General features: G+C 36.0%; 1 protein-coding gene across 1 annotated transcript in view; it reads right to left on the bottom strand.

Moving 5' to 3' along the window:
• Window positions 1-17,381, bottom strand: part of ELP4 (elongator acetyltransferase complex subunit 4) — a 234,737-nt gene that overhangs the window by 156,500 nt on the left and 60,856 nt on the right. Inside the window, exon 5 of the mRNA XM_059929629.1 lies at window positions 6,010-6,149. Within this exon, the coding sequence (XP_059785612.1) occupies window positions 6,010-6,149 (140 nt within the window). The remainder of the gene's footprint in view (window positions 1-6,009; window positions 6,150-17,381) is intronic.

Raw genomic sequence — 17,381 nt, 5'->3', positions numbered from 1 at the left:
TTTCCCACTTACATTTAAACAGAACAAAACAGAAAAAAAACAAAAAACAAAAACAAAAAAAACAAAAAAAAAAACCCCAAACCAAAACCAAAACCAAAAAAAACCCCACAACAACTTTTGTCACCCCAAATCTCTTCCAATTATTGCTTTTTCTCTGTCCCTTCATGAACAAATTTCTTAAAAGAATGGTATGACCCCTGCCTATCTCTCTGAACTCATCTTCCTGTAGCCCTTGCTTTCACTCACTCTGTTTCAGCAACATGGCCTTTCAGGTCCTTGAAAACACCAAGTTCTTTCCTTTCTTACTACACCTGCTGTTCCCTCCTCCAAGAACACTTCTTGGCTTAGTGGTCTTTGTATGACCACCTTCTTATTTCTTATTCTTCAAGTCTCAGGTACAGGTCTTCAGAGAGGCCTCATCTGAACACAACTCAAAGTTTATTTCCCCCACTCAATTTATGGAAAGTGTTCTTTGTCTTTATATTACTTATCACAATTCATAATGGCATATATATCTGTTTGTTTACTTGCTTTTTAAAAAAAAAATTTGTGTGCTTTCTTGCTCAATTGTAACCTATAAATGGTCAAGGATAACAGCTGCTTTGTTTACTACAATAAACCTAGAGCTTAACATAATTCTAGGCTCATAAAAGGTACTCAGGGGCACACAAGGTGCTCACGTCAGAGAAGGTGTTCAATAAATATTGTTAGATATATGCTTATGTCTACTTATATCTGTAAGCGGTACCATCCTAGTTCTAATGTCTGAAAAGCATTCTTGATATTCCCTTCACCCTTTTCCCCAACCTCAATGAAATCAAAGAGATCAGAGAGGTAGCTAGCAATAAGATTAGGTAAGGACATGTAGACCTTATGGATCTCTGTTAGGATATAGGTTTATTATTCTGAATGAGATGAGAATTCATTAAAGGTTTGAGCCAGAGTAGTGATAAGAGCTGACTTATGTTGTAAAACTGTAGTGTCTAACAAGATAGCCACTAGTCACATATAGCTACTTACATTTAAATTAATTAAAATAAAATAAAAATTTCAGTGCCACATTTCAAATGCTCATCATCAGTTGCATGTGGCTAGTGGCTGCTATTTTGAACAGCACATAGAAAATTGCCATCCTTGAAGAAAGTTCTATTGGACAACACTACGTTAAAAAGTTCATGAGGGCTGTTTTGGAGAAAAATAGGAGCCACCAAGGAGCAGGGAGCAAGACTAATTAGGAGACTATTCCAAGAGTCCTGGCAAGAAATGTGGGTGACTTAGGTTAGCGTGGTAGAGGTACAGGTTGCAAGAAGTGATCAGGATCTGGATATACTGAAGATACGATTGACATGATTTGCTTATAGATTGAATGTAGGGAGTGAGAGAGAGAAAGGAGTCAAGGGTCAATGATTACTTTACTGAAGGAAGAATAGAAATATGGAAGGAGACACATAAATAAGAGACAGTATGTCTATGGGGAACACGACTGGGATTAGGAATGTGGGAATAAGGTGGAAAATAACAAAACAAAACACATGGATACCAATGAAAATAGCATGCTAGAATGATCAACTAAATTCCATGTACCCAAAGGCCCCCTTGAAGGACAGAAAGAAGAAAGAAAGACAAACATATAAGCAAGTCATTTCTCTTCATTGGTCAAAATGAGGTTCAGGATAATAGTTCTCCCTCTAAAGTTTCAGATACTATCTTTTGACTTTAATTATATCACCCACAGATAAGTAGATAGGTAAAATCCCTCCTTACACTTACATCTTCCTTTCCCCTAGCTCTGAGATTTGATTAATATATCATTTACTATATTCTTTTAATAGAGTAGTTTATAGTATACTTCTATAACTTTATGACTTCTGTTCTGAACTTTTAATCTTACCTAGAAGTTCTCTTTCAAAATTCCTTTCTTGTGAGTGAATTTTCTGCTTGTAACTTCTAAATATATTGTGGTTCTCTGCTTCTCAATCTGAGATCTGTATTTTTGAAATAAAATATACTCTTACATGGCTATGTTTCAGTTACCCAGTTTCATCCCACTAAATCTTTGTGCTAAGAACAAGACTATAGTTAATTTGAGTTATTACTATACTTTGTGCATTGATTCACTAATTCATTAACTATCAACTCAACACTTGTGTCCTAGATTCAGAGAATAAATAGATGAAAAAAGCATAACCCTTTCCTCAAGGATTTCCAATGCGTGAGGGGGAAGATAAGAATGTAGACAGGACAAATTATTAAGTGTAATGAGATTAGTGTTCTGACAGAAGTATGAACAAAGGAATACTAGTAGGAATGTATGGGAAGCATAGCTACAATTTGTCTAGGAAGATACTACAGAAGCTTATATAGAGGTTCCATTTACTCTGGTAAAGAGACTTGGCAGGATAAAAAAAAAATGAAAAAAAAGACTCCTAAAATCTTAAGTAATATTCCTATCCGCTTTCCACTGTTTTTCCACTAGAAATTCTCCTAGGAAGATAACTAGTTCTCTCAGAATTCAGTTCGTTCAATTTAATACAAAACTTTTAGCTACTACTAGCTATTGTTAGCGTAGATATGCAAAAGTAAAATCTTGAATTTCAAAGAAACATATCAAAAAATCATTCTATTTACTGCCAACTTTATGGAAACTCAATATTCAAGACCTAACATATCTATAATTTAAAAAGTAACATTTTACAATATAGTAGGTGTATTAGTTGGCTTGGGGTACTAGAACAAAATACTGGGTGGCTTAAACACCAGGAATTTATTTTGTTGCAGTTCTGGAGACTAGAAGTCCAAGATCATGGTGCTGGCAGGTTTAGTGTTGAGCTGCAGATGGTCACCTTCTCGCTGTGAGCTCACATGGATTTTCCTGGGTGTTTACTCAAGAAGAGAGTGGGGAGCTCGGTGTTTCTCCCTCTTTTTCTTAAGGACACCAATCCTATCAGACCAGGGCTCCACCCTCATGACCTCATCTAACTCTAATTAACTCCCAGAGCCCCCATCTCCAAATATTGGGACTAGGGCTTCATCACATATATTTGGCAGGGGGTGGGGTGGACACAAACATTCAGTCTGTAACAGTTGAATAAGCAGTATGTTAGTAGATTCGTTAATAAATAATAAATAATGACAATATCTTTCTAGTGAGGAAACAGAACTGTGCTTGGGCATACCTGTTAGCAAAGTTTACTTCAAAACAAAGTCAAATTTTAAATTTGTAGACTACCAACTTATTCTCAAAATCAGTTTTTCTATCATTGTTTTATGATTGAGATTATCAGATTTATAACAGTGAAATATCAAAACAAAATTATCTGGGTAATATTATTGTGATATATCTCAGGTTTTTATACCTAGGCTTCAACTTGAAAGTTTAAACTATATGTATGAACATTTTCCATTGGCAAACCTACCAATAATTTTAAATTAGTTAGTGTAGATTTTAAATGACCTTGTTTTTCTTACTGTAAAAAAATCTTTATATGTTTCAACAGTGCCTTTAGAAGTTATAAAATTATATATTATATCCTCACACACAATAGTGGGACACAGCTATATCCTCTAGTCTTAATTATAGGAAAAGTAAGGACAACTGTAAGGCTTAGCTTTATTATTTTATAAATGAACCAGTAAAGTTCATTTTAGTGAAATGAGCACACGCTTTTCATAAATTAAAATAAACCTCACATGGTAAAGTACCCATTTTCAAAATTAATTTAATTACATGTTTAAAGTTTAATTACATTTAATTAAGCATTTAAGTTTAATATGAAATAAATGAATTATCAGTTAACTACTATGAAATGAAATACTGCCCTGGTAATTAAAATCTATAAATTTTCCTGTTCCATGCAAAGCTGTTAGTTCTCAAAAATATTCTTAAAATATACTTTAAAGACTATATTTCCACATCCAATAAGGTTTAATTTTTCTGGTGCCCAGCTTTGTGTGCAGTACAGTTACTGCAGCAGTAAATGGAGACAGCCTGGCATAGAAAAGAGAGCAGAGGGTTTTGGATACTTGGGTTTGGGTGTCTGCTTAGTCACCCAGAGCCTGAAACAGTGGCAAAGCTGCTCATCGTCTCTGACCTCAAGTTTCCTATAAAGTGGGGATAATATTGCTTCTCTTGGAGGGTTGTTGGGAGGATTCAATGAGATATCCCACAGTCAAATGCCTGGAACAGTGCCTGACACTGAACAGAAAATTGAGAAATGTTAATTCCCTCCTCTCTTTAGTTGCTGAACAAATGAAAAACACTTTGTACTTTCCGACTTAAAGAAAGCTTTATCCTTAATTTTTTTTTTAATTACAAAAGTAACACTATATTATTTTTCATGTATTTACATCATACTTAATGTACATTTTTCATTTTTCATTTCCCTAAGTACTCCATGAATGGAGGCAGTACAGACAGCATTACTGCTAACACAGATTTTTTTAAGTCAGAAAGAACTGACTTTGAATCTGGGTTCCATGATTTATTATTTGACAAATCATGGAAACACTATTTTGACCTATTTCCCAAGTGTACGTATATGTATGTCTGGTTCAGTGAATGACAAAAATTAGGAACTAGTATAATCAATATAATCATTCAAACTTAATAAAAAATTAGTGATATAGGAAGGACAGGTGGTATTCCTCCTAGAACCCCCATACTCCGCCCTTATTTTTCAAAAGAGGATATTTATTTTCACTGAATTTAAGGGATTTGCCCAAGAGTAACAGTAGGATGAACTCAGTACCAGAACCCAGATTTTTAATTTCTTTATCAGTGCTCTTTACTATACAACACAAGAAGATAAAGGTGAAGGCCACCAAAGTCCTTTGAAGCAGTAAGGCAAAGAAAAAAGAGAGGGATCTTCTGACTTAGGTTAATCCTGGTTTGATCACTTAATAGTTGAGGCTCAGATAAATCACCTCTGTGAATTTTGGTATCTTTTCCTGGAAAATGGGAACACTGCACAAACTTTTATAGGACTGATACAAGGATTACACTAGATAACAAATGTAGAGTATGTAGTAGAGTGATTGACACATAGCAGTCATTCATTAATGGCAGCTATTAACACTAAAGCATCATCAAAGCACCACTTTCGGTAAGTCTCCAGCCATATGGACTGGAGAATACACTAATAAATAATTTTTTTGGAAAGAGATTTAATAAAAATAAATAGGATAGTCTCCACTAAATTTTCAGGTAATATTTCTGGGAAAGAGACTCTAGATTTTTAAGTCATTTCCATTCACAACTTCCTATCTATTAAATTTCCATTTAATAACTCATTTCACTTTGAAAATAAAGGTTTTACAGTGCGAAAGAAAACAGAGGCAACAACCTATTCTGTGAATTACCTTCCCTTGATCCAACTGCAATAAGAATTGAAATTAAATATTCCTAATACTTTATAAATTATTCAATGTCAAGTACTGTAATTTTCAGAGTTGTGCTTTAATAGTAACACTATATGTTGTTATTTTATTACTTAAAACTTTTCATTGCAAAACTCAAACTCTAAATTCTCTTGTTATCTAAAAAAATACAGATTATTTTATTTACAGCATAACTAGAAGTAGAAAGCCTTAATAAATAAAATATTGGAAAACATGTACTTGTTTACTTTCTGAAAGAGCATGTATCAAAAAACATGGAGCAAAAGCATGATTTTATACTATTTTCAATGCTATTATTATCAATAAGCAATATTTAGGTATCCATGTGCATTTAGGGCTGAAAGACCCTAATATAGAACTATTTCACATTTTATTGAAAATAAAAACAGCAGGTATTGTAAATTTGGTATCCAGATTTTTCAAGTTGCAAATTAAGAGTAATAGTAGGTCCAACAGTTACAGGATGAGAAAGAGAAGAAAACCACATATAATGAAATAATATGAAACATGTACAACTAAGGTTACATATTATACAGAAAACATTTATTAGGATATGTACCTTTAAATATGCATTCTTTCAAAGACTGTGGTAAATTGAAATCATTAACTTACCAGGGTTCTACATTAAGAGTTGATGATATTTTTTCTGGAAGAAAAAATCCATGCCATTTTGAAGCCTCAATTAGTTCTTGTGGTATCCTTTTTGATACATCATAATAGTGACCAAATCTTGAAGATGATACCGGTCTAGCCTGATAAGAAAACCCATATTGGTTGTTAAAAATTTTTCTTTAAACTGCAATTTATTTATCCTACATTCAGCAAAATTCTGATATATTTATGCATTTTAATGCAAATAAGGAAGAGCTGATATACATAGGCTTATTAAATTTCAAAGAAGCATGCAACAATCTTTATTATTATAAACTATTGATAGTTAGAAATCAACCTTTACATCTCCCAGGTATCTTCACTCCTGGTGGTTCCCTAAGTTTGATAAGAAATTGAACACCTCTTTGCCTTTATACTATACCTTCCTCAGTTCAAAAATTTTATATACATAACTCAATTAACATTTAAGACTTCAAGTTTTAAAAATAAAATAAATTTACAGTTACTAAGAATGAAAAGAAAACTTAAGCCACACTATTTCATTGCTGAGGGGCCCAAAAGAAACTAGCTATTTATATACATTAAACTGAGCATCATTTAAAAACTAAATTCTCAGAAGACCATGTGTATATATAGTATTCAAAACTTCTTACAAACTTAAAATTGAGCTAACAGTATAAAATATACTGGGATATTCCAGATAGGAACAAGGTACATGATACAGTGGGAGAATGTACATAAGCTCTAATAGTTAAACCAGAAACCTGGCATATTCATGAGTTCATTGATAATTCCTCTTTTGTGCCCTCTACAACAATTTCTCCAACCAATTATCTTTCTTATAAGAAACTCTAATAACTATTGATGCTGAATTTAATTACATAGGATAGTTGAAGCCCAGTAATATAAAATTATTATTACATTACTTTGAATGGACTCTGGGCTGATTTCTTTCATTCATCACATTAGAAATATATCTCTATCCAAATATACCTCTATCCAAAGTTGAACTAGTAACAGATTCCACCTGGCAATAGTTTCTAATAAAATCTCTGATCTAAATTTACTTAAGTTCCACTGTCTTGAATGCTACAAAACAGACAAGTTTCAGAACATTCAACAAAACTAGATAATCTTTACAGAAACTGAAGAACTATACACAGTAGGTTCTTAACTTATTTTACTAAGTAACTGGCAACTTTGAAATTTAGAGAAGAAACAGACATTTGCTTGACACTAGATATTTGCATTTTAAGACTTCAAGAATTCATATTCTTAAATGCCTACAAACATCAAATTATATAGTAATAGAGAATTAAAGTCTAATAGAAACATTATTCTCAGATTCAGAATCTGAGGGTTTGACATTTATTTTCTAGATAAAATAGCTGTTCATTCCTCCATAAGGTACTGTTTATTTTCATTAATGAAAGAGACCTATCAGTTGGCTTAATCTAATCTTTTCAATACAATATAAACAGAAGTATGGTTTCAAAAACATGATTTGTCTATTTGCCACGAAAAGTAACTGACAAATACATTATGTCACATTAAAATTTGTCTCTTAAAAATAGGATGTAAAGTTTTTAAATGTAAAGTTATTAGTCTAAAGCAATTTAAACAAGGTCTGTTCTTTGGCCTATAATCTATTCTTTATCCGGATTATAGTTCAGAATGTTTTTACTGCAATCTCTGCTAGAGCTCATCTTTTTATTGTGTAAGTCCAAACCCCCTTAATGTTTTAGAAAGGCCTTGACTAACTGAACTTTGATCTGATGTCTTCATTGAGAAAAACACCAGGTTGCCCATTTCAGATGCAAATCCCCCTAAGGCCCAATAGAATTTAGTAAAGACAGCAAAAAAGAAGAAACAAGAAGTTTCCAGGATCCTCTTTGAGAATCCTGGGGCACACTGGTGTCCTTAATCCACACTGCTGCATGGATTAAGGTAGGTGATAACCTTTCCTCATTCAAAAGAATAAGCAGAGTGCCTACAAACTGGGTGGAGACTAGGATTTGGTAATAATAAAACACCATGCAATAAAAGCTTGGTCTATGTCAGAAGCCTCTGAAAAGGCCTCAATGTACCACATTCCCAGGCCTAGTAGGGAAGCTTGCAAAAGCCTACCTGAATCAAATAAGCATGAATAATCTATTTTGGCGGACTGGCCATGGGGAGAGAGAAAGAAAGAGAGACTTTTCGTTTCTTTTAAGTTTGAGTTAATAAATTTATTAGTGGACTGAAGGTTCTTGAAATCCTATGCACTTGGAGAAATATGCTAAATTGCCAAGAAGCAAAGTATGCTTTTTAAGTTGCCGTCTCTATCAATGTTTCTAATTATAATATTAAAGTAATAGAAATCTCAGATTTGGGATGAATCAAGGCAGAAAGTTGATTTCATGCTGTGACAGTTTACATATAGAACACAAATAATTAATCAAAATGTAAAAATAAATTTGGAAGCTTTTCTTATTACAACTAAATTATTAATTTTTTAGAAATTAAGATTAGATAGGGCAACTAAAATATTCACAAGGTAGACACTAACCATTTTATTAATGATGAAAAACTTCAATGCTTCAATAAAAAATGAAAATGAAAATTAAATATACTCTTACAGGAAAAACAATTTTGTAAGTTTTTTTCTACCCAACACACATAGCATTAACATATCATCAGATAACTGGAATGCTGTGAAATCTTCTGAGGCTTAGAATTGTAAAACAAAGACTTAAAATATTTCCTCTGAAAAAGGTCATTAAATGCTTTAAATATAATAATAATAATAGTAGTAGTAGCAGTAGTTGTAGTAGTAATGGTAATCCATGAAAACCTATCAACTTCCTGAAAAAGTAAATGCATTAAAAAAATTAAACTATCATCAATAACTATTCCATTTACTCAGTTTGATAAGACACGTTGCTTTAGTTTTACATTATGAAAACTTCTGTTTCACATTCATAAACTACCCTTTAACTTTGCCAACTGTGGAAGAGAGTAAAATGGAAATGGTTATGCTAAAGGAAAATGAACTCTAATGGGGTTTCAGGAGGAGCACAGAGCAACAAAACAATACCATCCCTCAACTTAAGTATGTTAGAAAGAAAGAAAAATTTCAGAGAAAAGTTGTACCACAAATAAACAGTCTAAATAAGACATTTTCTTATTATTGTTATCATTTCTTGTTTCTCAGTATGGCATAACAGAAAGCAAGAACCCAAATGGTTACTAAACCATTTTGAACCTCAGTTCAATCACCAGAAATCAGAGCTAATAATAACTATTTCACTAGGCTGTTGTGAGAATCTAATGCAATACTGGAAATGAATATTTTGTAAATTATAAAGTGCTACATAAATATTATTAATTATTATTATTGTGTCATGATTCACCAGAGAATCAGAAGATCCATCACTATCCTTTGCAATTACATTGCTTTATTGGAAAAATGGTATTTGTTGTCATCTACAACATGCACACATCTATCACAGGACTGTTGTAGCTGAACCAGTAAGATGGAAATTCAAAGTGTAATGAGGATTTACTATAATAAAGATCTAATATGCTGTCATAAATTGATGGAGCCATTGTAGGCCTTGGTAGTAGAGCTCTACAATATTGAAAAAATTAAGTCTCAGAACATGCTGTAGACTATGAATTCTTGGGGTGAAGACGGAATAGGGTTTGATGATTGGATAGGAAAGAAGGAGGCATGGCCATCTAAGAGAGAAAATCAAAATCACAGGATGAGGGAAGGTAGGCTTCTAAAAACTACACACGCCTCCAACAGGAAGAAGCACTACTTTATGCTTTACTGAGCTACTGTTATTTATTTAGGTGTACATATTCTTATCCGTTTTTGCATTCCCTAAATGGGAATATGACTACACTCTTAGGACCTGGTGATGACTTGTATTAAGAGGCATCTCTGATAATCAACCGAATACCTTTCTGTTACGTTATGTTTTGGACTACTTGTTTAATCTTCACTCATAATAGTGTTAACTATAGTTTGTCCCAAGTAAAATACAGAAAACCAGGGTTTTACTGTTGTTGTTTTTAAAATGATAATGGCAAGGTAAGGTCTGGATTAATAAAGTAGATAATGATGAGTGATCCTCAAAGTCTACTCACTCTTGGCAAATCATCATATATAAAATTTCTGTGACAGGCAAATATACATGCCAGTGACATTTCAAAGAAAAGCAAAGAAGCCAGAGATGATTCTATTTTCTAAACTTGACAGAACTTACTTGTAAATACTAGTAAACTTAAGTTTGACCATTGACTGTAACTTCAAAATAAACTGCTAATTTATGTGTATTAATTAATACAACTTGACTCACTTTAACATTTAATTCACATACTATATGTCATTCACTCCTGTATTCAACAAATAACTATTGAGCACCTACCACAAGCCAGTAAAACAAAATAGTAAAAGTCTTTTTCTCTCATTGGTTCACACTCTAGTAGGAGGAGGTGGATGATATATTATCTGCTAGATGATGGCAAGTACCCTGAAGAGAAATATGGTGGTGAAAGGATGAGAAAAAGAGAGAGAGGTTTTATTATATACAGAGTGACAAAGGAAGACATTCCCGATAAAGTGATATTTTAAGGGAGTCCTGAAGAAAACGGGAAAATAAGTCATCTGGAGAACATCATTGTAAGAGCATAATTTTTAAAACACTGAAGCTGTAAGCCTTGAAAACTGAGGCTTATGTGTTAATGTGTAACCTCTGAGAAGTTTACCCCCATAGTAACAACTGCAAGCACACCATACTCTAAAAGTAAAAACAGAGCAAGCAGTATTTACTCATATGTGAAAGGGGGCAGGAATGGCATCTGTAAATACAATACAGAAGGAAACAATTAACTATAAAGAAACAAAGAACTTTCTCCCCAAGTTTAAACAGATTTTATAAGAAGCAGCAAGAAAAAAAGGCTTAAAGTTTCAATCACTTGCATTTTCACTGACAATTTCACTTCAAGAATGTTAAGTGACCAATGAAAAGACCAAAACCTAGCTGAGATAAGAGTAAAAATAAAAGAAATGGAAGATATAAGTATTTTATATGATCTAAAACTGAATTGGTATATTGTCTTTACACAAAAGCTAAATTCAACTTAGAGCTTATGTTCTTAATGACTTTCAGAACATACCAGCAGAAAAAATTAGAAATACAGTCACTCTTTACAGAAGAGTCACCCTTAAGCCCAGTTACTTAAATGAATATGCCAGATTAAAGGCATGAAGTTCTTTGCTATTAGGGTTCTCAAGTGCTAGTCCCTACATTGCTTGTCTGTTTTAATCTTTATAAATTAACTCACATTTTCCCAAGCAGAATAACTACATTTATTCTGGCCTCTTGTACCCAGTTCTCAATCACATTCTAAGCTATGCCTGCAACAAATTCTGATTACATACAGCTTCCTTTTACTTTTTAACACAAATGTATGGTTTTCTACTGTCCACATATACTGTAATTTATTTAACTAGTTGCTTACTGATGGACATTTAGGTTATTTCCAATCTTCTATTATTAAAAAAATATGCCTCATAAGTAGGTCATACATAATTCATTGTACATCTGAGTAAATATATTCATGATGTAAATTTCCAAAAGAATCAAAGGGTGTACGTTTTTGTAATTTTGAAGGATACTGTCAAATTACCCTCTATGGAAGTTGTACCTATTTACATTTTTACCAGCAAAGTATGAGAGTACTAGTTTCTTCCCACCTTTGCTAATTTAGTGTCTTACCAAACATATTAGATTATTGACAATCTAATAATAGAAAAATGGCAGGCCAGTATAGCTTTAATTTGCATTTCTTTTATTATAATTGAAATTTGGCATCTGTTCTTGTGTGTTTAAGGACTACCTAAGTTTCCTTTTTACTTTTTTCCTGTTTTTAAAAATTTAGCTGGTGGACTATTCCTTATTCTACTATATGAGTTGCAAATAACCCCTCTCTAATTTGCAGTTTGTTCACAGTCATTTAAATAAATCACACTTAAAAATGATACTATTCAAATAGCTTTCCCATTTAAATTAGAACAATTTACCACTGCTTAATATCCACCTATTACAACACATTTTATACTTGGTACACAGTTGATGATTAATCAATATTTTCTGACTGAATGAATAAATGGCATTAACATAGGTGCTGGAGATACAACAGAAAATATAATAAAACAAGCTCTCTGTCCTCTAGAGAATTCTGTCTGGTGGAGAAAAGAATTATACTACCAACTAACTATAAAACAATGTAGAGAAGTACTCTAAAATGCATGTGGTGCTATGGAAACAAATATAAGAAATTAGATAATAACATATCATTTGCCCTTGGAGAAGGATGAGTTGAATAAGAAAGTGAAAAGCATCACCAGCAGAAATACAAGCAATTCACAAAGAGCAGTTCTCATAGGATGGGCGAATATAGTGTTTTATATACACACAGGACAGAGACTAAAAAGGTAGGCTTGGATTAAGTGGTATAAATCTTATATACAACTTGAGAAGTTTATATTTCATATTGTGGGTTTAAAATGGGTTTCATCTCACATTCTAATTCTTATTAACTGGTAGTGACCACCCAGACCCTCTGCAGAGAATTCTAAGGCTATGTCTAAGGTTGGCAGGAAGGTAATGTGATTGACAGTCTGCCATGCATTTAGAAGGGGGCAGGAAACAGGAAACCAAATTAGGCATTTTCAGTTAAGGGGTGTTATAAACATATTTCTGTACTTGGGAAAGGTAACACTGATGTCAATGTGGAAGACTAGAGAAGTGTGGAGTATGGGAATTGTCTTATTCAGATAGAATTTCCCCCTCTTTTCTACCAGTATGATAATGTCTGGTAGACATTAAAGTGTTCTGAAAAATGAATGAAGGAAACAATCAAATGGAGGGGCCTTCAATAGGAGCAGAGTTCATAAGCTTTATTTAGTAGGCAGATTTACTGACATGTGTTTTGACTTCTCAGAAAATTTCCCCTCACATCCTGTCTCTTAGTTTATCCTAGGCAGGAGAGGTTACCAGACAGCTTGAAAATGTAATGGTTGAAAATGAAATGTACAAGAATACAAACAGTAATTCCAAAGAACCACTACTTATATTGAATATTTATAGGTAACTATACTAGATAGAAATGGCTTAATTAGTTCACTTACTCTGTCTTGCAACCCTAGAATAAAAGATTCTATAGGGAGATTATGGAAGAAATGCAATAATCTATTTGGGTGAAAAAAAAACAAACCATAATTTTATTTTTAGGAAATATCATCCCATTTACAATAGCATCAAAAACAATAAAATACTTAGGAGTAAATTTAACGAAGGAGGTGAAAGATCTCTACTCTGAAAGCTACAAGACATTGATGAAAGAAATTGAAGAAGACACAAATAAATGGAAAGGTATTCCATGTTCATGGGTTGGGAGAATTAATATTGTTAAAATGTTAATACTACCAAAAGCCATTTATAGATTCAATGCAATCCCTATCAAGATTCTAATGTCATTTTTTACAGAAGTAGAAAAAAACACTACTAAAATTTATATGAAACCACAAAAGACCCCAAAAAGCCAAAGAAATTTTGAGAGAGAAGAACAAGGTAGGAGGCATCATACTTCCTCATTTCAAGCTATACTATAAAGCTATATTAATCAAAACAGTATGATACTGACATAAAAACAGACAAATAGACCAGTGGAACAGACTTGAAAACCCAGAAATAAACCCAAGCATATATGGTCAACTAACATTTGACAAGGTAGCCAAGAAAGAATATTCAATACAGAAAAGACATTCTCTTCAATAAATGGTGCTGGGATAATTGGATATTCACATGTAAAAGAATGAAACTGGACCCCTATCTTACTCTACTCACAAAAATTAACTTGAAATGCATTAAAGACTTAAATGTAAGACCTGCAACCATGAAACTCCTAGAAGTAAACACAGGAATAAAGCTCCTTGACATGGGTCTCGGTAATAAGTTTTTGGATATGACAACTAAAGCATATGCAACAAAATAAAAAATAAACAAGTATGTCTATATCAAATTAAAAAGCTTCTGTACAGCCAAAGAAATCATCAATAAAGTGAAAAGATAGGGAGGAGAGAAGATGGCGGAAGAGTAAGACGCGGAGATCACCTTCCTTCCCACAGATACAGTAGAAATACATCTACACGTGGAACTGCTCCTACAGAACACCCACTGAACGCAGGCAGAAAACGTCAGACCTCCCAAAAGGCAAGAAACTCCCCCCGTACTTGGGTAGGGCAAAAGAAAAAAGAAATAACAGAGACAAAAGAATAGGGAAGGCACCTGCACCAGTGGGAGGGAGCTGTGGAGGAGGAAAGATTTCCATGCACTAGGAAGCCCCTTCGCGGGCAGAGACTGCGGGTGGCAGAGGGGAGAAGCTTCGGAGCCACGGAGGAGAGCGCAGCCACAGGGCTGTGGAGGGCAAAGCGGAGAGATTCCCGCACAGAGGCTGGGCGCCGACCAGCACTCACCAGCCCGAGAGGCTTGTCTGCTCACCCGCCGGGGAGGGTGGGGCTGGGAGCTGAGGCTCGGGCTTCGGTTGGATCGCAGGGAGAGGACTGGGGTTGGCGGCGTGAACACAGCCTGAAGGGGTTAGTGCACCACAGCTAGCTGGGAAAAAGTCTGCAGCTGCCAAAGAGGCAAGAGACTTTTTCTTCCCTCTTTGTTTCCTGGTGCGCGAGGAGAGGGGATTCAGAGCGCCGCCTAAACGAACTCCAGAGACGGGCGCGAGCCGTGGCTATCAGCGCGGATCCCACAGCAACAGGGGCGCAGAGGGAAAAACGGAGAGATTCCCGCACAGAGGCTCAGCGCCGAGCAGCGCTCACCAGCCCGAGAGGCTTGTCTGCTCACCCGCCGGGGCAGGCGGGGGCTGGGAGCTGAGGCTCGGGCTTCAGTGCTAGCCGGGAGGGAGTCCGGGAAAAAGTCTGCAGCTGCCGAAGAGGCAAGAGACTTTTTCTTACCGCTTTGTTTCGCGGCGCGCAAGGAGAGGGGATTCAGAGCGCCGCCTAAACGAACTCCAGAAATGGGCGTGAGCCGCGGCTATCAGCGCGGACCCCAGAGACAGGCGTGAGCCGCGGTTATCGGCGCGGACCCCAGAGACGGGCGTGAGACGCTGGGGCTGCTGCTGCCGCCTCCAAAAATCCTGTGTGCGAGCACAGGTCACTCTCCACACCACCCCTCCCGGGAGCCAGTGCAGCCCGCCACTGCCAGGGTCCCGTGATCCAGGGACAACTTCCCCGGGAGAACGCACTGCACGCCTCAGGCTGGTGCAACGTCACGCCGGCCTCTGCCGCCGCAGGCTCGCCCCGCCTCCTCTGTACCCCTCCCTCCCCACGGCCTGAGTGAGCCAGAGCCCCCGAAGCAGCTGCTCCTTTAACCCCATTCTGTCTGGGCGGGGAACAGACGCCCTCAGGCGACCAACATGCAGAGGCGGGTCCAAATCCAAAGCTGATCCCCAGGAGCTGTGCAAACAGAGAAGAGAAGGGGAAATCTCTCCCAGCAGCCTCAGAAGCAGCGGATTAAAACTCCACAAACAACTTGATGTGCCTGCATCTGTGGAATACCTGAATAGACAACGAATCATCCCAAATTCAGGAGGTGGACTTTGGGAGCAGGATATATTAATTTTTCCCCTTTTCCTTTTTTTTGTGAGTGTATATGTATGTGCTTCTGGGTGAGATTTTGTCTGTATAGCTTTGCTTTATAATAGCTTTATTTTACTTCACTATATTATAGCCTCTTTCTTTCTTTCTTTCTTTCTTTCTTTCTTTCTTTCTTTCTTTCTTTCTTTCTTTCTTTCTTTCTATTTTTTCTCCCTTTTACTCTGAGCCGTGTGGACAAAAGGCTCTTGGTGCTCCAGCCAGGCATCAGGGCCGTACCTCTGAGGTGGGAGAGCCAACTTCAGGACACTGGTCCACAAGAGACCTCCCAGCTCCACGTAATACCAAACAGCAAAAATCTCTCAGAGATCTCCATCTCAACATCAAGACCCAGCATCACTCAATGACCAGCAAGCTACAGTGCTGAACACCCTATGCCAAACAACTAGCAAGACAGGAACACAGCCCCATCCATTAGCAGAGAGGCTGCCTAAAATCATAATAAGGCCACAGACACCCCAAAATACACCACCAGACGTAGACGTGTCCACCAGAAAGACAAGATCCAGCCTCATCCACCAGAACTCAGGCACTAGTTCCCTCCACCAGGAAGCCTACACAACCCACTGAACCAACCTTAGCCACTCGGGACAGATACCAAAAACAACGGGAACTACGAACCTGCAGCCTGTGAAAAGGAGACCCCAAACACAGTAAGATAAGCAAAATGAGACGACAGAAAAACACACAGCAGGTGAAGGAGCAGGGTCAAAACACACCAGACTTAACAAATGAAGAGGAAATAGGTAGTCTACCTGAAAAAGAATTCAGAATAATGATAGTAAGGATGATCCAAAATCTTGGAAATAGAATAGACAAAATGCAAGAAACATTTAACAAGGACGTAGAAGAACTAAAGAGGAACCAAGCAATGATGAAAAACACAATAAATGAAATTAAAAATACTCTAGATGGGATCAATAGCAGAATAACTGAGGCAGAAGAAAGGATAAGTGACCTGGAAGATAAAATGGTGGAAATAACTACTGCAGAGCAGGGTAAAGAAAAAAGAATGAAAAGAACTGAGGACAGTCTCAGAGACCTCTGGGACAACATTAAACGCACCAACATTCGAATTATAGGGGTCCCAGAAGAAGAAGAGAAAAAGAAAGGGACTGAGAAAATATTTGAAGAGATTATAGTTGAAAACTTCCCTAATATGGGAAAGGAAATAGTTAATCAAGTCCTGGAAGCACAGAGAGTCCCATACAGGATAAACCCAAGGAGAAACACACCAAGACACATATTAATCAAACTGTCAAAAATTAAATATAAGGAAAACATATTAAAGGCAGCAAGGGAAAAGCAACAAATAACACACAAGGGAATCCCCATAAGGTTAACATCTGATCTTTCAGCAGAAACTCGGCAAGCCAGAAGGGAGTGGCAGGATATACTTAAAGTGATGAAGGAGAAAAAGCTACAACCAAGATTACTCTACCCAGCAAGGATCTCATTCAGATGTGATGGAGAAATTAAAACCTTTACAGACAAGCAAAAGCTGAGAGAGTTCAGCACCACCAAACCAGCTTTACAACAAATGCTAAAGGAACTTCTCTATGCAAGAAACACAAGAGAAGGAAAACACCTACAATAACAAACCCAAAACATTTAAGAAAATGGGAATAGGAACATACATATCGATAATTACCTT

The sequence above is a fragment of the Balaenoptera ricei genome, chromosome 8 (assembly GCF_028023285.1).
Source record: "Balaenoptera ricei isolate mBalRic1 chromosome 8, mBalRic1.hap2, whole genome shotgun sequence".
Taxonomy (NCBI): domain Eukaryota; kingdom Metazoa; phylum Chordata; class Mammalia; order Artiodactyla; family Balaenopteridae; genus Balaenoptera; species Balaenoptera ricei.
This window is presented reverse-complemented; position numbering and strand designations above follow the sequence as displayed.